The sequence below is a fragment of the Ptychodera flava genome, chromosome 17 (assembly GCF_041260155.1).
Source record: "Ptychodera flava strain L36383 chromosome 17, AS_Pfla_20210202, whole genome shotgun sequence".
Classification (NCBI taxonomy): domain Eukaryota; kingdom Metazoa; phylum Hemichordata; class Enteropneusta; family Ptychoderidae; genus Ptychodera; species Ptychodera flava.
Window position 1 is genome coordinate 35,325,306 of NC_091944.1, and position 26,586 is coordinate 35,351,891.

Genomic DNA, 26,586 nt, shown 5'->3' on the forward strand with positions numbered 1-26,586 from the left:
AGTCACATGACTGAGGTCAAAAGTTCGACAACGATCCGAACCCTGATTCAGCTGTAGTCAACTACGATCTCGCTGTACACTCGACTTTTATGCCTCTAAAACGGTCGAAATGGCCGATCGGCACCAAAAGCTGAGCGTACACAATCTGTTAGACTTGGCAATCACATTGTTTAAGACAATTTACTTATTATTTATATCATGGCTGTCATTCATCGTTCCCGCTGTGAAGAAATCGGTTGCCGGAGAAATCGTACTGGTTACCGGTGCTGGTAGTGGTATTGGTCGTCTAATATCAATCAATTTTGCTAAGCAGGGTTCTACATTGGTACTTTGGGATATTAACAAAGAAGGTAACGATGAGACAGCTGAACAGATTAAACAACTTGGAGGTAAAGCCCACAGCTACGTGGTAGATGTGACCAAGAAAGAAGACGTTTATCGTGTTGCTAAACAAGTCACTCAAGAAGTTGGTGATGTTACCATATTGGTCAATAATGCTGGGGTGGTGAATGGGCGTAGGTTTTTAGATTGCCCGGACGAGTTGATTCAAAGGACTATCAACGTCAACGCGATGGCATATTTTTGGGTAAGTAGAACCAATGATGGCGAGAAAATGGATGTTAAACAACTCCCTTTATGTATATGCGAAGTTAAAGACGTAATATGAAATATTAAAATATTATAACCTGACTTCCCATTGCCAGCAAACAATTCATTACGCTATGCATCAGTAAGTTATAATGTAGAAATGTTTCCACCTCCCTACCTACAGACACTGAGAGCATTTCTACCGTCGATGATTGCAAAGAATCATGGTCATATAGTGAGTATTAGCAGCATTATGGGATCTGTTTCAGGTCCGAGACTTACAGATTACTGTGCCAGCAAATACGCCACAGTTGGTCTCCATGAATCTCTGGCTCTAGAATTGCTGGCTGAAAGAGTAACAGGAATTCACACAACACTTGTACAGCCATATCAAATCAATACTGGACTGTTTGCAGGAGTCTATGTCAAGTAAGTTTACAATGTATTGTGTATGGATGTAGCACAACTTTGAGTATAAGCATTACTTTGGATATCTTAAACATGCACATTTAGCTTTACTGTTTCATGATGTGTAAAATTGTTCCATTAGCCAAAAACAACATTGTCCCTGATATCAAGTGCATTAAGTTGATGGACGACATTAAAAAAATGATTGCATGTTGTTGACTTTCTCTATTATTCACTGACTGTACTGATTTACCAGGAATTACATTCATAGTATCAAAAAGTAAGTTTGTAAGTGTTCACAGTGAGTGTGCTTTAAAGTAGTTTGCTTTGTTCGTGAGTGGGTTAGTGCCCTAGGAACCAACAGACACACTAAACTCTATTGAGATGTCAACAAATCCAGTGTCAAAGGTCAAGGACCCCAAAATGTTTCACCCAGACCAGTGAATCTGTTATTTTCATCCACAAGTTTGTATAATCCAGGCTTTCTTGATTTGAATGACAGAGAAATGTTCATGTATATCTTTACTCACAAAGATAAACTACCTCTTGTGAAATCTTGTACTTTAGTTCCTCCCCCAGCAGCAGCTTCATCCAGTGTTTGTTGAAGTTTACATCTTTTAGTTTTGTAATTTTTGCCTTACCGCACTTCCATTTGTCTCACAAAGTAATAGAGATTTCACATCACTATTTAAACTTACATGTACGTCACACATTTTTTTTAATGCTGCAAAGAATGTGTTGATAACCCAGACATGACAGCTGTCGAGCTGTTGAACATTTTTTTAGAAAAAAACAACAGTGATACTAGTCTTGTGTCATGGTTGTGTGTCTGTAGTCAATTAACTTGTCTGTTTACCTATGGTTGTTATGGTACCTTGCACCAACAGTGTTCTGTCTCTGCCAAGGTTTCTGTCTGCCAAGACCTTGTACCCTGTGTTATGTATTTCAAACTGATTCCTGTCTCCATTGCGATTTTCTAACAAAAGATTAAAAGTGAGTTGGGAGCTTTTATGTCTAGTGAAGTATCAATACATTTTGTGCACATTTACGAAAAGCGTGTGTCAACGGTGATGTGAAATCTGCTGTAAATGCAATCATTGTGTGAAAATGTACTGTGAAAATTGTCTATGGTGAAAAAGAATGTTTGCAGGACAGTAACTAAGAGGCAACTAGGTCTGCTGTTCCTCAGATCACCAAACACTGAATGAATCTATCCAATCCTGCCATGAGAAACAAATCCAACCATAACTACCACAGAATGTGCCGTTCTGTATCCATTTTAATGCACTTGGGATATACGTTACTGTACGGGTATGATCTTGGAGATGGATAAAAATAAGGTATTTTTACTGTGCACTTCTCAATCTAGTGATATCTGAATTATATAATATATGCTGATAATTAGCACTCACAATACATGATATTACCATCAGAACCTGTGCCTTTTTCCCTTCATCATTATCCCATCTTTAAATTTACTGTACAATTTTGTACTGATCTCACACAGACTATATTTTATGTTTGTTTGTTTTCATCATATATTTGCAGTTTGTTTCCTCCACTGGATCCACAGTATGTAGCTGACAAGACACTCCATGCTGTCCTTACAAACCAAAAAGTTATCATCCTACCAAAGCTGATGTACTTGTTGCCATTTTTAAAATCGTAAGTAAGCAGGAGTTCATGTACAGAGCTTGAAACTGGACTTTCACAATATGAAGATTTTTAATAATTTGTTTCGGTCACAGAATACCGTTATTCCTCATAGTTGGAGTTTCTGAAGAGCTTGAGTACACAAAATGGTATGTCGTTGAGAAATTGTACCATAGACGGTACAGAAATGTTTCTCTGCTATGAGTGTACACATACAAATTACAAGATAATAGTTTGGATTGACCTCACTCTTTCAGAAAATGTTAAATGAAGCTTTCATTCCACTTTTAGTATGTATTTTAAATGGACCGAAAGTACAAGATAGAACAGCCAACAGAATACTTGTGGTCTGGTTTCCAGTTGAATTGGTGCACTTTGTCATTTGTTGGTAATCACCAGCTGGTTGTTGTTAATGCACCACCACCAGTGTCAGTTTTTCACTAAATTCTGTCATTTGACATTCTGTGCATACAAGTGATGACTTCACACATATTTAGCTCCAGAAGGCCAGCATAGGCGCCCTCTGGAATTGTTGCGTGTTTATTCACAGTTTTCAGCAACCTTAATTTGTCTTGCCAAGATAAATGCAAGTCAAGCCCCAGATTTTGATAAATAAGATAAAATTCCCTTGTTGGAACTTGCAGAGACAAAAATGATACTGTATATACAATGTGACACTGTGACATAGTACTTCATATAGAATGTGTATTTTTGGAAATAAAAGGCGAAAGAGTGTCTTCAAGGGGCCATTAGTCTCTGCCCTGTTTACATATGCATGAGGATAATAGCGCTGTTCACGGTTACAGGTTTGTTACTAAATATAGCTGTACGCGCGCGACATCGGACACGCAGCTTGAAATGCGGACAAATTTTATCAATGTTGCATACATGGCCGTTTTTGCAGCTTGTACTCTGAGTTGTGAATATGTTTTTTAGTATTCATTGTTACGTTAGCAGTCGCCCACTGAGATGTATTTTCGTCGTTCTTGCATGCGTAATTTTCAAAAGCGTAATCTAAAAATGCGGACAAATATTTATTGTTGCATATTAATGAGAGAACAGTGACGTAAACTGTGAACGGCCCTATTTAATGGCAGGTATCTGCAGTAGTGTTTTGACCAAAAAGGTTGCATAGCTTGCAAAATCAAGTTTACGGTTGACACTTCAGATTTACTTGTTTTTTTTTCAGTCAGGCCTAGCGGCAGGTCAGACACTGCTGGCAATAATGTACCTTTGTATATTTTAAGTAGGGATAGTGGACCATAAACAAAACTTGAATGGTTCTCCTGAAAACAATATCACAATATTGTGACTTGTATCAAAATTTTACAAAAAAAATTCAAACTTTCATGTATGTGAGAGCCAATGGTTATCAAATTTCATCTTTTGAATCTCTGAATTATTGCTTACAGAAAAGTAAAATACAAAAGTGAAGTTTTTGTGGGTCAACACAAATACATGTACAGTAAGAATGCAGTGATTGATTCATTGTCGTTTGTTTTCAGGTGGCTGCCGTTTGAATGTACCGTCTCTCTAGCACAAGGGATGGGATTTCTTGATGCAATGGACTCATTCATTGGACATCAGAAACAAGTTTAACATTTGGATATTGTTCTGTGAACTATGATTCAGTGATTTGCAGTCTGTTGCAAGCTGACATGAATGTAGATGTGTCGTGTTGGCTCATCAGAGGAAAATCAGGACTGGAGTCAGGGTGATGGCGCCCTCTTGCAGTTCTGATGTGTTATTCATGGGACTACTTACATTGCAGTTTCACCATTGCCCCAGTAATTGGGCGGCTGAACACTCATCAAACAAGTACAGGGAGTCACACATTGTATACTTTTTGGGGAATATCAATGCACTGTATGACCGAAGCTGAAAGATTTGATTTTTCACATGTAAGAAGGAAATTATATGATGAATAGTGCAATATCATTAGCTTTCCCATTTCAAGGACCAGTAACTGTAAATTTTGATCATTTTTTCACTGTATTTCATCAATGTCAACCACAGTTTCTTGTTCTACTCCCCACAGCACATTGAGATACACACAGTATTCATCTTGTCAACTCAGCCATTACATGTGTTGATTATTGTTCATATGTGAATTCTGGGTTAGACTAGAATTCAAATGTATACAATAATGGTACATTTCACACATAAATACACTGACAAGCGCAATAGTAGGTGTTTCAACAAGAATATGTACTTTACATTCAAAATGAAAATAGTGACTTTGGTGGAGGGACTCTACTGGTAATGATATGAAGACATTGTCTCACTGTTGGCAATACTTAACGTCAACGACACAATCTTTCTATTGATGGTGAAGAATAGAGCAAGATATTATAATAATGATTCAAGTTTTCAATCACTTTCCTCATCAGTCGATTATATGGTAATCTGTGGCAGGTGAAGCTAATCTTATACGATAGCATCTAAATATCTTCATGATGTGATGCTTGACTTATTTTCAAAAAAAACAATAGAAATCTAAATACATTATTTATGAAATATTAATACCATTTCAATAATAAACATATCAAGACAAGTCTTTAACAATAATGCAATGGATTTTATTTGACAAATATAATAGCAATGTGTGCATTTGGCACCTGCATGTGAGAGTACACACTGTTCTACTACATAACAGCACCAGAAGTTTTGACACAAACATATCCAACCGTACATCCACCAGATTATTGAAAAGACATTGAACCATGAACTGCTTAAAAACAAAGTGCAATCTTTTCTCGGTTTATCACAGACAATCAGGGACAAAGAGTTTTAATTTGAACAAGACAGAATTCAACATAACACCAGCAACTGAAAATTTCATGAAAAGATTTTCACCTGGTATATGCATTATTGATAAGAAGTTGGTTACAAAACAATTTGTACATTCTATATTTAGCCACAGCACATAATTGATGGTTCTTAGTACCATAAAGCATTATCTTCTTGTCATTCATTGAATATTCATATGAATTATTTCACTGTTATCATTCACTGACGTCAAGACGTCAACATAGGTTGGAAATAACATGACACCTAAATGAAGATGTTACATTTGTTGACCTTTCTCCTGTTGGGTCATTTCTGCATGATGTTGTGTCCTGTTGACCCTTGACCCCAGGATAAGCAATAAGCAGAGTGTTCAAAGTACAGAACAAGGCTATCACATTTCTGAAGTCTTGTCTGTATTCACACAAATGAAGCTAAACTTTGACCATTGGTACAACACATATAAAACATTGTCCTCTCTCTCACAGCCCTTGCACAGAGTTCTTCATTGCTGTACGACTGATGTGCCTTCAGCAGTCTACCGGTAGTCAAACAGAGTAAGCTAGGCATCGTTTCTGAAATATTTGTAGCTGTGCTAGCTTGCTGAGCTGGGCTCTGTTGGGTTTATCCTTTTTACTCATTTTTTGTGTACAGGTCCACATTCACCATTGAAAACAATGGAGTTGGGACAAACCATGGTGGTGAAAGGGTTAATAATGATGGCATGCGAATGGTAAGGAGTGGCTAGCACTCAAACCCAAGCACAGAGGGGTGTGAGAGTTTACAATCGATGTTATATATGTCTCTTTTGTTACAAAGTCATACTGAGTGCTTAGTTTCTGATACAAGCTGCAATACATGCTGTGATTTACTGAAATAAACTTGACAAATACTGTATCATATTACACAATAGCTGAGCAGTTGTTCAATCCATACAGCTTGCTATGATCATCGGATCAGCACACACTGGTATACAAAACTCAACAAATACACCTTCAAGCCTGCGAAAACGTTGATCAAGACAGGACACAAACTGAATGCAGTTACAGATGAAGTGAAATGCATAACATTCAAGCCATGATTCACACAGCAAAAGCTAAATGTATACGTTAAAGGGCCAACAGCTGCAATTTTTGATGATATTTCCCTATTTCTGTTTACAATTGGTCAATACAGCCTCTATACGTGTAAAATGCACTGTTATTGTGTACACTTGAACTCTAAACCAGACCAAAATTCTCTTGTGAACAGTAAAGCAGTCTAAAGATGTACATGCTGAGTTGACAAGCTGAATACTGTGTATCTCAGTATGCTTTGAGGGTAGAACAAGAAACTGTAGTTGACATTAAAAAACTTGACTGCAAGAAATCATCAGAAGTTATAGCTGTTGGCCGTTCAAGTTATCTGAACCTATTCCTGTCTTGGAAAAGACACATTGCAGTAACAAACACAGTACTTAGTAACTTGTACGATGACAAACGAAACAAATTAAACTCGATGACACTGACCCATGTAGCAAGTATTGAACTCATGTAGATAGCTACCACAACTAAACAACACATTTCAAATATAAAACACAGTCAGTCTCCCTCACAATACCATGCTGACTACAACTAGTAAGTTACTGTGAGATCCCAGTGAACAGGGCTTGCCATGTTGAATTCAACCACTGTGGACAGAGATTGTGGGGATTATACTCTAGGGTTTAAACAGTTTATCAAGTGAAGATGAAGCAGTTTTCATCTCAGTCACCAAAAACTGTCAACACTCCTGGACAAAGTTCAAACATGGCCAATCGGAAAGTACATTTACCAAGTCAGAGTTGCATTGTCACACAGTGGCTGTGTCATGTGTCACAGTTTGTTCTGTTCACAGTTGATCATCCCATCTCACAGTTCTCTATTATTCCTAATCCATTGTTACATCCTTCAGAAAACAAATACTCTTCTCTGCTTTCTTTTCATCAAATTTTTGTTTTGGCGCTGACTACACCAATTCTTTCTGAAATACTACCCCACTGAATATATCATTATCTTTCACCATGGTCACCTTACACCATTCTGTTGTATGAAATCAACTGAACCAGGAGCAAGATCTATGGTTCAACCATAGACCCTCGAGGGTCTATGGTTCAACACATCAAAATACTGTATTTGAAACAAACATGGTTAACTCCTGTCAAATATATACTATCTGTGTGGCTGTTTGTATCAAAGTCTGTGTACACTACTCATCCTATACTCTTCCATCCTTCATCAGCACTGCCAGTTGTGTAACATAGGTACATATGATGATATGGTCTATCCCTATGGTTTTAAACTACAAGTGTAAGTTAATGAATGAAACATAGTTTGGTCCAAATGCATCTGATATCAGATCTCATCAATGGTAGAGTTAACAGTTGAAATATTTAATGAATCATTGGCAATATAAGGCAATTTGTAACTGGAACAAACGTAAACTTTCATCTGTAGAAATTGGAGTCAATACTTGCATGCATGTTAGACAGTAAAATGGATAAAGTTAAGTTGCCTTGGTGATGTACATGTTATTTGCAAATACATCTTTGAAAACTGGAGGTACAGCAGTTACAGTTGTAATACTTTGTCAATGTAACGGGAAAGAACGTTCTTAGAAAACTTTTTTAAAACAAAGGAAAAGTTCTCCAGAAAAAATGCCAAACTTGGAATAGAAATTGAAAGAAACGGTTTAGCTTTGTCAATGTAATAGGAAAGAACTTACTTAGAAACTTTTGAAAAAAGGGAAAAATTCTCCAGAAAAAATGCACAACTATAGCAACTGATCTGCTGGTTGTTCCCTTTTAACGAACCTGAAACTTTAATAACAGACAAATGAAGATTTCAAGGGTGAAATTTCATTTGTGTTGAACAGTTAACTGAGGAAGTTAGTCATTTCTACTTGAATTCTTTAATTTATCTGAACTACTTTATAATCTTAGTAAGTTGTAATTAAGACTATGTTGTGACAATGATGGACTAATCCGTTACAATGATTAATCTACACTCATCCCTTCGTCGTCATCTTTGTCTTTTTCATCTCCTCCAGAAGGTTTATCTTTGTCCTCCTTCTTGTCTTGTCCACCCTCAGACTGCATTCCACGCACAAAAGCCGGTAGATCTATAAAAACAGCAAAATGCAAGAATTAATACTAGTGTACAACCTTGCATCAGTTCAATTGAAATCTGTTTCATGGTTGCACCATATCAGACAGCTTGAAATTATCCACTATACGGTAGATGAGAAGCCAACATAAAGAGGTTCAGATATCTCTCTAGTATTGTCAGTGATCCACAACATTATTTTGCCTGACACTGCACTTGATATGCTTGTCTCTAAAAGCTTAAATCTTATAAAGTTGTTTAAAATTCATTAAGAAACACTTTCTTTTAAATTTTTGACTCTATGATTCATATGTACTGAATGGTAAAATACAAGCTGTAATTTCAACAATGTCAATACTTTGCACTCCTGTAAAGCACTGACTTTACCACTGTATATTTGAGAACTCTTGAACTTTAAATAAGTTTTGGATTCTAAGTTTGATTAATGTTATCAGTCTCTCATGGTTTACAAAACTCAATGGTGTGATATTTAGGATGATACAACTTACCTCCTCGATTGGCTGCCTCTACAGCTTCTTGACTTAAACCAAATTGATTCATCAATGGTCCTAACTGCCCAGACTGTAAAGCAGCACCAAACATATTCATAGCCTGGTAAAAAATATGTAGTGAGAACGTTACCATCCATGACACTCTGTATGGATCTACACATCTACATGTATGATTGTCCAGGAAGCAGGATTAAATCGTTCCTCAGAATCGCTTAGGCAATTTGGAATTTTTTTCAGATATTGTGGCAAATACATACTTCCAAATTCCAATCTCTTTTTTTCACTTTCAGGGCATTTCTAGGGCAATTTTGTCTTGCATATTTATACAGTTTTTAGCTCATATTTGGTTTTATATATAAATACCAAAAAGAGCTTATATGATGAGTCTAAGTGGCGTCTGTATGTCTGTATATTTGTGGGTATGTGCGGATGTATGTCCGTCACACACAAAGGCTCCCATACCGCCAAAGCTACCGTCTCAGTATTTGGTGTACAGGTAGATGTAGGGGTTGAGATGTGAATTTGTTCAAATGAACACATCAGTGTCAAAAATGTGCAAATGAGGTAAGAAAAAGCGAAATTCTGAAACAGGCTTGAAACAGGCTTACTCCCCTGACTTGAGTCATTTCCTGTCATTGTTTATGAACTGTTACATATTAACAGACCTGCTCAAACCATAGACAGTAGAGGGGAGGAAGACCGTCAGTAGAGGGGAGGAAGACCGTCTATGGTCAAACTAAGGGGGGGCTAGCTGCCTTTCTGCTATGCATGTTGCTAAAGTTCTCCAGTACCTAAAGTTTCAGACCTTAATTACTTTTGTCATTCTTGTTTTTCTGGTTTAAATATTTCTTGTTGTTTTTCTGGTTGTACTGTGCAGAAATCATTGTCATAACATCAACGTAGAATTTTCCTGCACTGAACAGATAGAAACAACATTTATTGTTGATCTTTGGTACCCATACTGGTATGTACCAATTCTGATCAAATTTGAGCGACACCGTATAATTGCGGTATTTTTTTTTTCTTCTAGTCACATGTGGAAATGCTCAGAATTTGTTATGTCATCACTGCCTGTATATGCAATGCATCTATTATTGTGGACACTTTATAAAATCTTAGACTCCAAGTCATCAGTAACAATGTAACTAGTGAAGAATTTGTTGGTATGCCAAAAGAAATTTGAAAATTTTCGCGCTGTCTCTGAAGTGTTGTCAAAAACATCTTAGAACAATAATTTTTTCGTCATGTAAAAAGAATGTTTCAGTGATGTGGTTTACCTTCACATGAGCAGACTATCCACTATTTGACAGACTTATACTGTGTATTTTACCATAGCAGTACTTAAGAGACAAAGACAGAGATAAACTCCTTGTCTTAGAGAACATGGTCATGAAAATATCATCAAAAGTCACAACCATTGCACCTCTTACTTGGTGCAATAATCATTGTACAGCATATATGATGTCATCGATTACTGCCAGTGTGTTTCCCCCTGTTGGCATCTGCTACATACCTGTTGAAACTGCGGTGAATGCAGTGTAGCAGAAAGTTGCTCTGGGTCACGTGGTAGACTTTCCCCCTCTGGAAGGTGTTGCATCAAGCGTTGTTGAACTTCAGGGTTGCTCAGTATCGGTGCCATGACCTCAGGCGACAGTGTCTGTGACAAGTCAATTGCTGCAAAAATTGAAGAATTACTTCAGTGTAACTAGAATGTACATCTGAGTATCAGTCAGAAAAATGTAACAACTTAGCCGGCTATTGAACCACTCTTTTTTGGGAGTGGAGATTTAGCCGACTGGTTCTGTCTCAGGCCTCTCAGCTAGGCGACTGATGCCGTATGTTGTGGGTTCAAATCCGATTGAAAACTATCCGTATTGTAAGTTGAAAAAAAAGCTAAACATTTACAAATACATTTACCTTTCATGTATTTCAAAACAGTTTTGTAAGAATCCTTTTCAATGCCAGACACATGAAATAACATATTGAAACATGTGCATTAGGAAACATGACAGTCACATTACTATCTCTATCTCAGTGATATTACCAAATGGTTGCGTACCCTACATCATTTCTGTTGTCCCTTGTATGATTGTATTGATATTCTGATGGGCGCCCATTGTGACATGCCCAAAGCCAAAATAATGTACCTACATGCACCACATAAGATATCACAATAGTCCTCAGAGTTTACAACGTTAAGAAATACTGGACCAGGAAAAGTCGAAGTCAATTAAAATCAACAACATGTGTATCTACAAATACCCAGTATTGTACTGTACAGTACAGATGTTTTGAAAAGACTGGCTTCTTTGACTCAATGTATCATATGATGCACAATGCTTTAGTTTGACTACTGTTTAACCCTTTGAGCGCCAAAGTCAATTTTTGTCACCTATATCAAAATATACACCAGTCAACTTTTTTCTAAATTTTGCTAAAATTTTGATAAAAATCTGAAGCCAATAAAATGTGATCTTCATTTGATCTAAAATTGTCCAAAAAATTACAGAAAATTCACAAAATTGGGAAAATGTTGCACACAATAATTTTGGTGGGAAAAATTGCAGCGCTCAAAGGGTTAATAGGCTTTCTAACAATGTTCATAGGCAACAGTTCCATTACAAGCATTGCTACATGATTGGATTGACAATACACTGTAAATGTATACCGCATTACCATGTGACCAATCACTACCTCTCTGTAGACACTTTAACCTGTTCACCCCTAATTCCCTGTGAACAGGACCACACTCACCACTGTTAACAATGGGTTTGGGCCAAACCATGGTGGCGAAAGGGATAAAACAGAATCTTGTCATCTGTGGTACAATAAGTATCTGATGACAAGATCTGCAAGACTATTCTGAGTGTCATGCATCTATGTTATGGTCTATGGTCAGTGTACATACACATACAGTACATGTAGATAAGCAGTACTGATTAACAGATAGCATCAACTTACCAGCAGTTTGTGCTTGATCTCCTTGGTTACCAGATTCAGCTGCTGGGACTGAAATGAAAGACAACACAAACAATTTCATGTACGGTACACTACGATCATTGCAACATAGCTATTACTCTGATGCCAGGACAGTCAGGTGACATCTTGCCTCAGCTGAACAGCTGACAAAGCTATCTGGTGGCGAATCTAAAGAAATAGAGTGCTCTTTTAATGTAGGCACTTTGCTTTGCAGACCGATGAGTTAATTGTGCTCTTGCAGTTCACCATTGTGCTGTTTTGTGATCACTTCAGTATGATCTATGGAAACTAAGTGGAGACAATTTTACAATGCCAACACTTTCATTGATTGCCTGATTGTTTATACCAGTTTTATTAAGACAGTCACTCCTTGACACTCAAAAGACATGGACTGTTGACCAAACTTTCCTAAGGAAAACCTTTTGCCATTATCTTTTAAATCAACAAAAATCATGGTTGCAATGCAAATTTGCTACCAGTCAAACAATTTACAGCGAAAACTTCATAAATTTGAAGAGCTTAAGAGCCCACACAAGTAGAAGATAAGAAAAGTTTTGTGAAAATTCAAGGGTATGAATGAAAGTCTCTCAGGTGTTTTTTGCAGTAATTTGATAAGACTACACTTCTAAGTAAATACCTTTGATGTACATATCTGTAACTACATATATTGCTATGCTTCAACAAAACTTTACAATATCTAGGTAGTCAACCCTACTCACTGTTCATGCTGCCAAGAATGTTCTGCAAGTCACTGAGTTGTATTTGCTGTCTGGCAGGTGACTGAGATGGCAGAGCACCTGATGCAGTTGCTGGTCGTTGGCTGGACAGGTTGGTACCACTTGTACCAGTGCCTGTGGCAGCAGCAGTGCCAGTTGTACCACTACTACTACCACCACCGCCGCCACTTCCACTGCTTGGTCTCTGGCCAGGTGAAGACTGGACACGTGATGGACTGTAAAAGAATTTTCATGATAGAAGTTAATTTATTTATTTATTCATTCTGACATCCAACAGGCATAGCCCAATAACTGGATGCAAACAGAGAAAAATTAACATATGAAAAAGACAAATTACAACATGCAGAAACTAATTTAAAAAAGGCACTAAACAAGTAACAACAGAGACTGACAAACATCAAAAACTCTCGGTAGTAAAATGACTATCAGCAAGAGATAATAAAACAGATGACACTTGTGTTTTAAAAGCACTAAGACTGGTAAACAAATCAATATCAAAACGATAGACACTATTTAAAAGTGACATTGCCCGAGACGAAAAACAATATTTAGACAGGTTAACGCGGTGATTTGGAATCCGGAAAAGGTCAGAAGACCTGAGACGCCTTGGGGGCACAAAGAAAGTGAAGGAGCTATTAATATCTGGACAATCGGTAATGAAATTGACACACTTGTGAATAAAACAAAGATCTAAAACTTGACGACGAATAAAAAGAGGCGAAAGTTTAAAATAAGAACATAATGTAAAATAATTATCAACATTATACTCCACACCCTCCTTAAAACAAAGAATTTAATAAATTTCTTCTGAACTCGTTCAATTTTGTCAATGTACGACTTCTGGTGTGGAGACCACACTACTGAACAATACTCAAGGATACTCCTAACAAGTGCAATGTAAATACTTTTGATGGCAGTGGTATTAGTGAAGTCGCAGCAAGTCCGTTTAATAAAACCGACCAATTGATGTGCTCTTTGATTGTGCAATTGATGTGATGTACAAAGCTTAGATTTTTGGAGAAATAAACACCAAGATCCTTGATGACATCAACACGTGTGATTGATTGCTTATAAAGCTTATAATTGGAATGAACTGGAATACGCTTGTTGGAGAATGAAATAACACAACATGTCACATGGGCTAAAGCTAAACAGAGTGTGGGGGAAATGTTTGAAAAAGTGATACTGTACATTGAATAACAAAGCCAAAACAAATGTCAGCTTTTACTGAATTGTAAACTTGAAAAGGTAGTAACACCGTATCTGTTTCATTCATTCTATCTTCACCATGGTTACAAGACAGATACATATTACACGTTCTGATCATTTCAACCCTTTGATTTTTAGCAATCTATTCACATGTTATTAACCAAACAAAAGAATATATTTTTACAGCAAAACATAGGCAAATTATGTATTGTTGTGTACATGGATCCCTTTGTTTGCTCAGGCTGTGGAGAGCACAGGTACATGATAGCATACTTACACTGATGATGAGGTAGACTGTGCACTTGATGGTCTTCCTTCACCAATCAAAGCACCAAGGCCTCCAAGCCCTCCCATACCACCTATAAAAAAACCATGAATGTAATTCTTGTAAAGACTGTACAATGATATTTCTCATTACATTTCCTAATCTACACCAAAGTGTGGACAGACAATCTTATTACATCAATGGTCTTTTTCTCTTGCTTGCCATTGGAGAAACCTGTAACTCATACAGATGATAGTACACACAAAACTATGTACATAAACGAGCACAGAAATATGATTACTGAAATGTGGGTGGGCATATATCATTTGTACTTCCATCAAGTAATCTTATTTCAATCTGGACCTAGCCTGATATGAAATGTTTTATACATTGGGGTGTGACATTTAATACAGGTTAAAATCTTTGATGGACTGTGCCTCAAGCAACGTTGAAAAACTGTGTTTTACTATTATTAATTCCGATATCTTCCTAAGAAATTCTGCAGTTACTTTAAAGACAATTCCTATGAACAAATCAAAAAAGTGTAGCTTACCTAGAGCACTGAGACCACCGCCTCCAAGTAACTGCATCAGTTGTTGTTGATCCATGTTACCAAGCATACCAAGGCTACCTTCACCTGGTACAGAAATTAATAGAGTAAACCTTCAGATAAAGTTTGCAAGGGTCAAGTTGTTACGTAGATACTAAAGTGCATGTACCATGCATACTGACATTTAGCAAGGTACATGTAGAGTCATGGGACTTCTTGCAAGATGTGTTTGCTCAGTGCCAATGTGTTTGTTGTATAGAGACAGTCAAATTGGCCATTCAATTTTTAGTTTTCTGTGGTATATTGACATTGGTTTTTCTTGTTGAAAAGTGGGCAGCGGTCAAAGGTGGACAATCAGAGTATCTTGGTGTTGGACAATTGCTTTATTTATTTAAATAAGACTTACCACCAAGCTGTCCTCCTAAAGCGGCTAACTCCGGTGGTAAACCACCAGAACGACTGCCACTGGAAGATCCAGGTGGTGGCGGATTGTTCAGGTATTCATTCACTTTCTTACAATACTCTTCATCTTTCTCAGTCTTGGGTTCCTATCATATGGAGGGAAAAACATACAATAAACATACTACATGTATATCATGTCTAGACTATATGTACCTTGAACCATGCAGGTAGAAGCAAGCAGAAGTCACAACCAACCAGATATCAAACGGACGATTATAGTGACCACTGTTAACTTATGATTGCCGTAAAGATGTAGTTTACTTTATGAACTTGTGAATGAGCTCTTGATACCATTCTCAATCAAACAGGCATACAAAGAAGGTCCCTTGGAATTGTTCAAGACTTTACAGCAGTGCCAAATACTCGTAATTGTTTCTCATAATGAATATATTTGGTGCTCAGGTAACATTAACAAATGTGAAAAACAGTTTAAGTATTTCAGTGATGGTCATTTTGCACCCCAGTTAACTCTGTTACCTTATGCGTGGTTGGAAAGCTAGAAATATCTGAATTTTGTTTGGAAGTCATTGGAAAACATTCAGAAAAGTAGATGCTGGCTTTGAGCTACATTGACAGAATAGTATGGTGAAACAAAACAACCTTGTTCACACATTAGACAATACATGCTTCTAGTCTGTTGTAGTAGTTCTCTGAGATACAATGTAAACTGGATGGAATGATGTCAATGTCAGTCTGTAACATTGCATATCTGGCTGACTACCCTCAGCAATTTTATAACCATTGAGTTGTCAGCTTCAGTTTAGTCATACTTGCAGAAATTTCAATATTCCAATAAATATCCATACATGTATCTCTTACCTGCATCCAAAAGAAAAACTTGCGACTTGATGACTTGAATTTCAAGATGTAAACTCGTCCAGTTGTACATTGGGGCACTCGCTTGAATTCACAGTCATCAGGGAAAATGATCAAGTCCTGATGTGAAAAACAAATCCTTATCAGTACAGTCATAACCATAAAAATAAAACTTGTATTTTTCACTACATAGTGCTGTAAAGAACCATTACATTTATGATTTGACATGTGTCCTACGACAGCAAATAAAACATCCTGGACTTTTCATAAAATGTAGTTGAGGCAACTCCACTGTGAGGTGAATTAGATGAAAATATACATTGCCTTCTGAGTTCTGATATCTGAAGACTATTAAAACTATTAAATTAAACACACATGTACTAATGTTCTACTGTTAGTTTTGCTATTAAAATTAGCAACCTTTAAAATAACGGAGTGTCTATTGACACCCGGGTGTCAATAGCCAGGAGCTGCCCTATATGGCTATTGACACCCCTCGGCCCGCGACCCTAGTCGAATAACTTCAAAACGGAGCTAAGTTACGTTGTCCATTTCTTGTTTCAGACAAGTTAATGCCCACTTTTTTGCTGTCGTGGGTACAGCTTTAATGGGGTAAAGTAACTGTGTAATGTTGTAGAATCATATCGACAGCTCGGGGTCAATAATTTTTATCCGCGGGCGAAGCTTGTCGAACAACATTTGACCCGAGTTGCGGAACCTTTTAAAAACATGCGGACATACTAAACACCGACAAGCACCGACAAGCACCGACAATAGACCGACAAGGACCGACAAGTGACCGACAAGTTGAATTAAAACCATTCTTTTTCGATGTTTTGGTTTTAAAATGTCATTCTCTACTATTTTGGTGAATATAAACGCAATTGACAACGGCATTGAAGAAAGAGAACGATTGGCCGACAGGGAAATCGCGTATTGAAGCAGCTGTATTGGCCTTATTGGACCGACAAGTTGCCGAAAAGTTGAATTTAAACCATTCTTTTTCGATGTTTTGGTTTTAAAATGTCATTTTCTACTGTTTTTGTGAATATTTACTCGTGACCGAACTGAATTAACGAAACTAAACGAAATATTGGCCGACAAGTAAATCGCGTATTGAAGCAGGTCTATTGGCCATACTAACAAGGGCCGACAAGTGATCGATAAGGTGGATAATTATCATTCTTTTTCGATGTTTGGGCTTCAAATGTCATTTTCTACTATTTTGGTGAATATTAACACAATCGACTGAACAGAACGAAGAAACTGTACGAAATATTGGCCGACAATGAAATCGTATCTTGAAGCAAGGTGTCACATATGCCGGAAACCAAAAAAAATTAAACTTGTCAATGACTTCGGTCACCTGTCGGTTTCTTTCTTTATACTTTTAGTTGTCGTAGCTTCAGATCTCTTTGTCGCTGTATTTTGATTTGAAACTGTTCTTTTATTTCGAAACTGTATATATTTACAAAGATAGTAGAAAGTAGAAAGTAGTGTTTGAATGGCGAAAGTTCGAAAAATCGTTTTATTTTAACTTGTCGATGAGTTTTTGGTCACTTGTCGGTCCTTTCTTGACTTCATCTCTAAAGTTGAAAGTGAACTAAATGCGTCCATTATATAGACGATGTCGGGTCTCCGTCGTCCGAGGATTGGTTTAGTCTATCTAGTTGATTCAGTTACATTCTAGCGAATGTATGTCGGAGGAGGCAAATTAAGACTCAGTTTATGGTAGATAGATAGGAAGTCTATCGTTATAGGAGTGTGTTGTGATTGGTCGGTTATCACATTAAGGCTCTGTGTGATTGGTTGTTATTTCAAGCGATTTGATTGGTTGGAGTGTCGGATCCGATGATCCTGATTTTTGTTTTTAGTCATAAGGAAAGATAGGTGACTCGAGTTTTACATAGCCATAGCATGTTTTCCCGCCACTTTTTTGTATTGTTGTAATGATGGTTTGTTATTGCTTTCGTGATGATAGATGAGGGATACTGAAGGGTATTCTCGGGTTTGCCCACTTTCGACTTAACTAGGCAGAAATAAGTAGTAAAATCGAATGTAAAAATGTGAAAGAGGCTCCCCACCTAACTATCCAAAATTTTTTTGTGTCGTTTGTGTTTGATTCGTTCGAACAGTCTTTCTTATTTGGTATTGAGAGTCCTATGCAAAGGACTTTAAATTGTCACCAAGCTATGCAGCAGGAGCCAATTGAAATAATATTCATCAGCATAAGATCACAAAAATGCACAAATATTTTATATGGAATTGTTTTTTCTTAAACATCGAATACTGTGAACTTTTAAATGAGATGTGCAGTACAATTGTTTGCCTACATCTTCCAAATTATATCAAAACTATCGACACACGGTTCCCTAAGCTATTCAAAGCTATTTACCCTGTGTAACAATGTGAGTACACTCTCCCTTTTCCTTTTTACAGTGAGCTCATTCCTGTTTTATTCGTTGTCAATCATACATACTATTTCAATACATTCCTGATGTGAAAAATGGAGCTAGTACAGAATATGGCAGTCTACATGAGGGATTATGATAACATTCATTATCTATGCAGGCACCAATGATGTGAAGAATATCATAGTTTACCATAATGTTTTTGGTAGGAAACAAATACAAACTTTATCCGAACCGTGGTTTTGTACAGAATTTAAAATGGCAATAAATGGAAGAAAGAAATCAAGCAGGAAACAGACAAGTGGGTGAAGGAAAGAATGGGGAAAAATATTAAACAACTACATAAGTAAGGTGATACCAGAAATCTCAATAATTATAGAGGTATTTTATTGGGCTAAATTATTGGAAAATGTACAATAGAATCCAGTGTTCGAAATAATCGGTGGCAATGGTGGCATTTGCCACCAAAAACTGTCAATCTGCCACAATTTTTTTTTTGTGGTTGTATTTTTCTGCCACTAAATTTTGGATCATCATGTATCAATCCAACGGCTTGAATGAAGGAACACTGAAGGAACACGCGTTGTCTGACGGCGGAAAAACTCATTAGCAAAAAAAACCAAACTAATTGCGACATTTTGGCATGAATGAAAACATAGCGTGAATCCAAACTTGTGATTGGCTAATCTCCATATCGATGACAGCAGCTTTTGTACACTTGACATGTTGTTGCCCTATGTGATAGCCGCATATGCAGTCATACGGCACAAGATAAAAGCATGTTGTGACATTTTGAAAACAAAGCCAAACTGCAGCCATCATTAAATAATAATAAATAATTGCAATCTATTAGCCAGTACAGGGCTCAAAATTCCTATCGCCCGACGATCGTGGCTAGTGAACTTTGCGTTCGGGCAAGTAAAATCAATATGCTTCCCGTCCGACGGGCAAGTGCACCAGCGGTTGAATCAACTAAGCTCTGGCCCTGGACAATTCAAGCTTGAAAACGTATTTCATTAGGTCTGTACACGCCTACAATCATTGTAAGTCCTTCAACTCTCAGAAGTTTTTTTCTGAAAACCCTTGAAAACCCGCGCGACATCGCAAAATAATCGTTCTTGCTGTTGCAAAACACAAAAAGTCTTAAAAATAGAGTTTTGCGACATGTTCTCTCCGACGACACGGAGTGAACTCACTGTTTTGTATGTGTGCCGTAAAGTGGTATGCTCTTGACATTGGTTGCCATTCTCTTTGTGCAAGTGTTTGACTCGTATGACAATCGATCAGCTTCACGGGATAGTGTCGTTGCACCATGTGCTTGGTTAAAATGGATGTAAACTTATTCGAAGCCATGGATCTCGGCAATGCTTACTGTTCAACATAATTAAATCAACACCCACTTGAAAAGTACAAGTTTACATCGTAGTCGAAACGGGCTCAGTCGACCAAAGAGGCCACATATTGCAGCTACGTAGTGTGTGAGATGCAGACAGTTTCAAATTACGTGACCTTGGTTGTTAGGGATCGGCTCTCACTTAAGAAAGCAAATCTGCACTGAAGAGTGACGAAAATGAAACTTCAATCTGCTCTCTTGACGAATACATTTATCAAAATAAAACAGCTGTGCTCAGTGAGCAAACATGTAAACAGGTAAAAGTTACTAAAGGGTTGAAGATGTACATGTGCGTATGCATTGGCAGATAAACACTAGCAGAGCAGTTTGTCTGTGATCTCAGCTTGATAATAAAGAGCAGCAGCCAGCCATGCACATTGTAAATCACACAATCTTATTACTCTTATGCAAAGATTTTAATTTGGATTAGGTTGTGGAAAAATTCCAAATTCAAAGATGTTTTCTGGATGACCAAATCTACAGATAAGACTTAAGTATTCTCACATTTCTTCTGCGACATTTCAGATTTAGTAATGGTCCTTCATTTTAACAAGATGTAGTTCATGTTTGAATCTGTTTTTTCCCTCTTTGAATTCACTTCATATGGCCAAACTCTTGCTCTCTGTTACAAATTACTGGGACAGCTATTAGACATTTAGGGCAAGTAATTTTTCCTCTCGGGCAAGTAAAAATGAAATTCACGTGTCCCACGGTTAGTAAGTTTGAAAAAAATTTCGAGGCCTGCAGTATGGGTTGACTTTTGTGACGTGTACTCACCATATTTTCAAGAATTTATAAATTAGAATGAGTATGTGGCAATGACAAATGTTTTATTATACCGATCACATGATGTGTTAAACTGCAACCAGATTTTTCATAATTGCCACCTAATTTTATATCCGGTGGCAAACTTTTGCCACAAGAAATAAAAAAGTATTTCTATCCCTGGAATCATACAAAAAGAGGTAACAAATTTAGTTGAATTAAATATTTTGGTGAAATTCAAAGATTTTTGAAAAATGGGCGAACCATTGGTCAAATTTTCATTTGATTTTTTAGATTTTTGGAAAGCTGTGACAGCTTTTGGAGAGGTGGTTTGGTACAAATTGTAGAACAATGGAATCAAAGGGAAGTTGTGGCGTGTGATTAAAACCATACATACGGTCATATTGAAAGTAAACTCTCTTTTGATGACATTGAAAGAATTTTGACCAAAATGAGGGTGTCAAGATGTGTTTAAAGGGAAACCTAAGTCCAGCGACATTGACCGTTTATCCCTTCAAAATCACCCTTGATTAAAATGCAGCTCAAATTTGCAACATAATTGCACGCGCTGACGACTACGGAGCGACGAAAAGAGAAGTTGAAGTAGACGACATTTATGGAAATGAGCTCGGAATCCCATGGGCGCGAAAGGGCTCATGGGAGAAGCGTGCGTGACGTCATCGGCGATACAGACGATTGTAGCTTGCAGCTGGAGGAGTACCGTGAACAGTTTAGCGCGTTCGTAAGACGACTCTGGAGAGTTCGGACAGCGATATTTCTGACATCGAGTATTACTTTCCCCACACTAAAATCAAACCATACTAATTTGAACCAAGATATGTAATAATGGGAAAGTATCTCCACACATCGTTCGTAATTCCGCGGAGGGAGTCACTCTGTGCATGTACAGACCCCGAACTGGATTGGAGACCTGACACTGAGTGACTCTGCGATCCTTCAGCGTTACGTTTCTAAAACAGAGTTTTCTTTATCAGTCGCTTAAAATTAATTTTTGGTTCGTGAATGATACGTAAGTCGAGCTTAGCCAGATCTTTTAGGTTGCGAAATCTTCAATATACGGTATATCGGAAAATATTTATTCGCAATTTGACAAATGTATAGCGTCGTCTTTTTTTCGAAGTTGGTGTCGAACTTAGGAAGTCGGGCTTACTCAGATCTACAAAGTGATGAAATCTCCGATATAATGGATATTTGCCCGCTATTTAAAACAATAGTATCGTCTATATTGTTGTAAAGAATGCATTTCATACAAGACCAGCCAAAACTCTCGACGATGTCCGATATGTCCTCTGTTCAGGTCTCGATCGCCAAGTAAAAATGTATTACATGTAAAGAATGTTATTCCTGCACGGCAATCCCCAACTCACGGTGATATCTGATTGGCCCTCTCGACGAAGTTCCGATTGTAGTGTATGGAAGTTCGTGTGGAAATTTAATGAAAAAATCCTTTACATGTAAAAAATGTATTTCGTGCATGAATAATTCTAATAATGTAAAACATACAGTATTCTTGACTATCGGCCACGGATGCTATGAACTAAGAGTCGGACAGAGGTGGTCGGGTGTCAAAAATGTGAAAGAGGCTCCCACCTAACTATCCAAAATGTTTTTGTGTCGAGTTTGTGTTTGATTCGTTGCAAAAATGTGTTCCTACATTCTTATCCGATTGTTTGTGTTAATGAAATGTTTGTTTCGCTTCGGATATTTGTAGGGAGGTTTGGATTTGTGTGTACGGTAATGTTTTGTTTGTGTGGGAAAGCTTATGTCCAAAGTCGCCGATATTTATCGGATAAATATCCGTGATTTCGCAGACCCGTCGTGCCGACACCACACAGTGCACGTAAATCTAGTATCGTCTGGTATCGATATCGATATTAGCCTAGCAGTCCCGGTGCAATTGATATTTATTGGGTAAATATAATATCGGCGATTTCTCAGACCCGGCGTGCCGATCGAGATACATCATTCTCGACCGCGGACCATCCGGGTACTTGCGGATTCTTACGTCATTTTTGCGTCAGCGCCGTTGGAAGTTTGAATTTTTCAACCACCAAAGAAATATTCGAAGTTTCAATATACATAAATGACATAACTTTTAGTTCTGCTTTTTTCCACACAATTTCTGTATCATTCTCTCTTCTGTATCGTCTGATCTCTCATTCACCTCGCTCGTATGCGTTTCACCTACTGACGTCACTCCGCGGTCGAGAATAGGCAAGAAGTCATTCCAGTATCTTGTAATATCAATATTACCAGATATAGTCACGAAATCGCCTATATTTATCGTGTATATAAGAGCGATTTCGCAGATCCGGGCTGTCGAGATGAGAGACGCTTTGTGTAGTTTCGTCTTCGGATTTTAGAGTCCCGAAATCGCCAATATTAACATTTATCTGGTTAAAACCGGCGATAGTAGGCTGACTCAGCATGTCAAGATACGAACCGCATTGTGTAGTACCGTCTTGTATCGGTATCAGAGTCCCGAAATCCCTTATAAAATCATCCTGAAAGAAGTAGAACATAACTTTGTATCTTTTGAGATTTAAAAACTCGCCCGACTTTCTTTAGCCACTGTCTTCGAAAAAGCTGTTCTGTGGGACGACGATAAAAGCTGACTCCGTTTGTTCTTCCTTGAGTGATTTTTGCACTCAACTGAACAACAGTTAATAATTTTTTATGCTACTGATGAGAATTAAAGAGTCGTAACGTGCAGAACTGCACTCCTGCAGTCATAGACTCCAATGCTTTGGTAAGCGGTCACACACGTTCGTGTATCACCGATGACGTCAAGCACGCTTCTCCCATGAGCCCTTTCGCGCCCATGGGATTCCGAGCTCATTTCCATAAATGCCGTCTACTTCAACTTCTCTTTTCGTCGCTCCGTAGTCGTCGGCGCGTGCAATTATGTTGCAAATTTGAGCTGCATTTTATTCAAGGGTGATTTTGGAAGGGATAAACGGTCAATGTCGCTGGACTTAGGTTTCCCTTTAAGCCCCAATTTTAGTTGCAGTACTAGTGTACATCAATAAATTCAAGAAGCTGCTTAATGAATCACTGCTTGGGGTATACTTTAATTCAGAACTCATAAGTGGCCTGTTTTTTTGCTGATAATGTAGTCCTTATGGCACCAAATGAAAAACAAATGAAGTCTATGCTATGCATTGCTAATAAGTATTGTGAACTATGGAAAATGTCAATTAATGAAGAGAAGTCTAATATTTTAATAGTAAATAAGAAAGTTGAAAAATACAAAAATGGACGATCGGTGAAGTTAAAAATAAATAATCATCAGTGATAAGTATCTAGGCTAATGGACGTCACGTAATCTCTCTCACCATACTCATTTTATGGAAATAAGATCAAAATTTGACAGTTTGTTTCCTCCCATGAAAGCAATCTTTGAAATCTTGCAAACATTAAAGGAACTGATTATGATTTGACATTATGGAATCATATTATACGTCAGAGCAAAATATGCGGGGAAAAATGTTGATACTTAGAAAGTCTTCAAAGAATGCAACGATTAGTGGGTAAATTCATCCTAAAAGCATGCAGCTGTACATCAAATGAAGCAATTCTTGGTGAGCTTGGTTTGCAGTACTATAAGAAGTAGACTTGATATCATGAAACTTAAATAGTGAAGATTATTGTACATGGCCCATTGGTGTAGACCTATATGTTGTTCAGAATAACTAAGCTAAGTTTGACTGAATTTGGAGGCCGACTGGCGAAAAAACGGGAGGGGTGTCAATAGCCAAATAGAGGGCCGGTTGGCTATTGACACCCATTGGTACCCGCCTGCAGTAGCACTATCGGACCTCAAAATGCTGACCAAAGAAGCTTTTTCGAAGGATTTTTTTGGATTTCTATTAAGAATATATGTTGTTCAGAATAGGTAAGCTGAGTTTGGTTGAATTTGGAGGCCGACTGGCGAAAAAACGGGAGGGATGTCAATAGCCAAATAGAGGGCCGGTTGGCTATTGACACCCATTGGTAGAGGCCGCCTGCAGTAGCACTATCGGACCGCAAAATGCTGACCAAAGAAGCTTTTTCGAAGGATTTTTTTGGATTTCTATTAAGAATATATGTTGTTCAGAATAACTAAGCTAAGTTTGGCTGAATTTGGAGGCCGCTGGCGAAATAACGAGAGGGTGTCAATAGCCAAATAGAGGGCCGGTTGGCTATTGACACCCATTGGTATAGGCCGCCTGCAGTAGCACTATGGGACCGCAAAATGACGACCAAAGAAGCTTTTTCGAAGGATTTTTTTGGATTTCTATTAAGAATATATGTTGTTCAGAATAACTGAGCTGAGTTTGGTTAAATTTGGAGGCCGACTGGCGAAAAAACGGGAGGGGTGTCAATAGCCAAATAGAGGGCCGGTTGGCTATTGACACCCGGGTGTCAATAGCCAGGAGAAGCTCTATATGGCTATTGACACCCGGGTGTCAATAGACTCGGCCTTAAAATAATGACCCTACTGGAGGCATCCAATATGACACTTGTCCCTTTTATCTCTGGAAATGGGAAAATATGTACCTTTACCCCGATTTCTTAGATTTTCTTTACTTCTGCCTTCATGATTTTAAATCTATTTTACCTCTGCATGTTAGAGTGTAATTTGTATTTCAGATCTCTGACATGACAGGAATGAATATTGACCTATATAAATTGTAATGCATTCAACTATCAACTTTTGAAAAGTGAAAAGTATCAGATCTGATGATGATCTTAAATTTTCCCTTAATTGTTGGTTTTCAGAGCATGGCGATAAAGGTATCCTTTTTTATCTCCATAGTTGAGCACAGAGGAAGGGCGAACCTCCGTGGTTTGAGCACGATGATTACATGATTTCGTTTTCCTGTTGGTTTTTTTTGTCTTCTTAAAATCATCGAGGTAGTTAAATATAATAATGCGTTATGGAAATTGTCAAATTGTCTAGGAAATCTCCCCGTTAAAATTATATTCTTCAATAGCAGATCTCTTTTCCGATTTAAGATTGAGCACCGCTTATATGTTGGAAGCATGAACGATGGACATGTGTGGACCCAGATTGACCAGACTGACTCAGCAAATTGTGTAGGATCCATTGCCATGCTGTCTACATATAAAAAACTGTATAAAACTGTCCACGTCTTCACGAATCGAAACTTATAGATGGTTCATGCAAGCAACAAAAGCGCAAAGATTCTACTGTGTTTTTTTTTTCAGTAGAATTCTCACAGGCAGATAATTACACACACAACAAGGGAATGTTCTTGGCGTTTGATCGCCGTGTATTCACTTACATCTTCGACTGAACCTGAGGTGCGGTCCTTCCAGCAAAAATGAACCAGGGAATCTTCCGACTGGTGAACGTATACCAAACCCTTTCTCTTGTCGGGAGTAACAGTAGTTCCTTTGAGATGCATTTTTCCAGCGCGAAATTCGACCAAATTCTTGCTTCCAGAGCGGCTGCCAGTGGCAGCAGAACCGAAAAGTGCCCCAGACGCCATGTTTCTTTCAGACAAGTCAATGCGTTAATTTTTAGAACATGTATTACGCAATTCCATTATTTGTTGAATTTTGCCAAAATTAGTCACATTTTAGGTCTTTTAAATATCTAATTAAATTTTTAAGATTAGCAAATACACAAAATATACTAAATTTAAATAATTACCGTATTATTCAATCTCAGTTGTACGGCTGACAATAGCTGAATGCACGTTTTAAAAATGTAACGATGGATAAGGTTAAAGGTTATGCGCGATACGTCACGTCCAGAAAAAATCCTGAACAGGCGCAACGCCGTAAAGCTGGGGATGGTCTAAATCCTGGATCACACCATGGGAAAAAAAGTGATGCACAATACAGCTTCTTGAGCTGTACATCAGGGCTACGGTATAAAAAGTCATCTACATAAAGCTAC

At 37.7% G+C, this 26,586-nt stretch overlaps 2 protein-coding genes across 2 annotated transcripts; one reads left to right on the plus strand and one right to left on the minus strand.

Moving 5' to 3' along the window:
* LOC139116167 (epidermal retinol dehydrogenase 2-like) lies at positions 1-5,217 on the plus strand. The gene is made up of 4 exons (XM_070678713.1): positions 1-586; positions 773-1,017; positions 2,545-2,661; positions 4,155-5,217. Exons 1-4 carry the CDS (start codon positions 110-112, stop codon positions 4,246-4,248), a joined length of 933 nt encoding a protein of 310 aa, XP_070534814.1. The 5' UTR covers positions 1-109; the 3' UTR covers positions 4,249-5,217.
* LOC139116166 (proteasomal ubiquitin receptor ADRM1-like) lies at positions 5,207-26,204 on the minus strand. The gene is made up of 10 exons (XM_070678712.1): positions 25,967-26,204; positions 16,092-16,208; positions 15,217-15,358; positions 14,814-14,897; positions 14,273-14,354; positions 12,769-13,001; positions 12,032-12,079; positions 10,584-10,744; positions 9,068-9,170; positions 5,207-8,574 (listed from the first exon to the last, which is right to left on the minus strand). Exons 1-10 carry the CDS (start codon positions 26,171-26,173, stop codon positions 8,450-8,452), a joined length of 1,302 nt encoding a protein of 433 aa, XP_070534813.1. The 5' UTR covers positions 26,174-26,204; the 3' UTR covers positions 5,207-8,449.
* Positions 26,205-26,586: the final 382 nt, after the last annotated feature.

Coding starts and splice junctions, on each gene's coding strand:
- LOC139116167 (XM_070678713.1), top strand. CDS start 110: ATGGCCGATCGGCACCAAAAGCTGAGCGTACACAATCTGTTAGACTTG. Junction 587..772: donor ACGCGATGGCATATTTTTGG/GTAAGTAGAACC, acceptor CCCTACCTACAG/ACACTGAGAGCATTTCTACC. Junction 2,662..4,154: donor TTGTTGCCATTTTTAAAATC/GTAAGTAAGCAG, acceptor GTTTGTTTTCAG/GTGGCTGCCGTTTGAATGTA.
- LOC139116166 (XM_070678712.1), bottom strand. CDS start 26,173: ATGGCGTCTGGGGCACTTTTCGGTTCTGCTGCCACTGGCAGCCGCTCT. Junction 15,359..16,091: donor AGTTTTTCTTTTGGATGCAG/GTAAGAGATACA, acceptor TCCATATGATAG/GAACCCAAGACTGAGAAAGA. Junction 9,171..10,583: donor ATTCACCGCAGTTTCAACAG/GTATGTAGCAGA, acceptor ATTTTTTACCAG/GCTATGAATATGTTTGGTGC.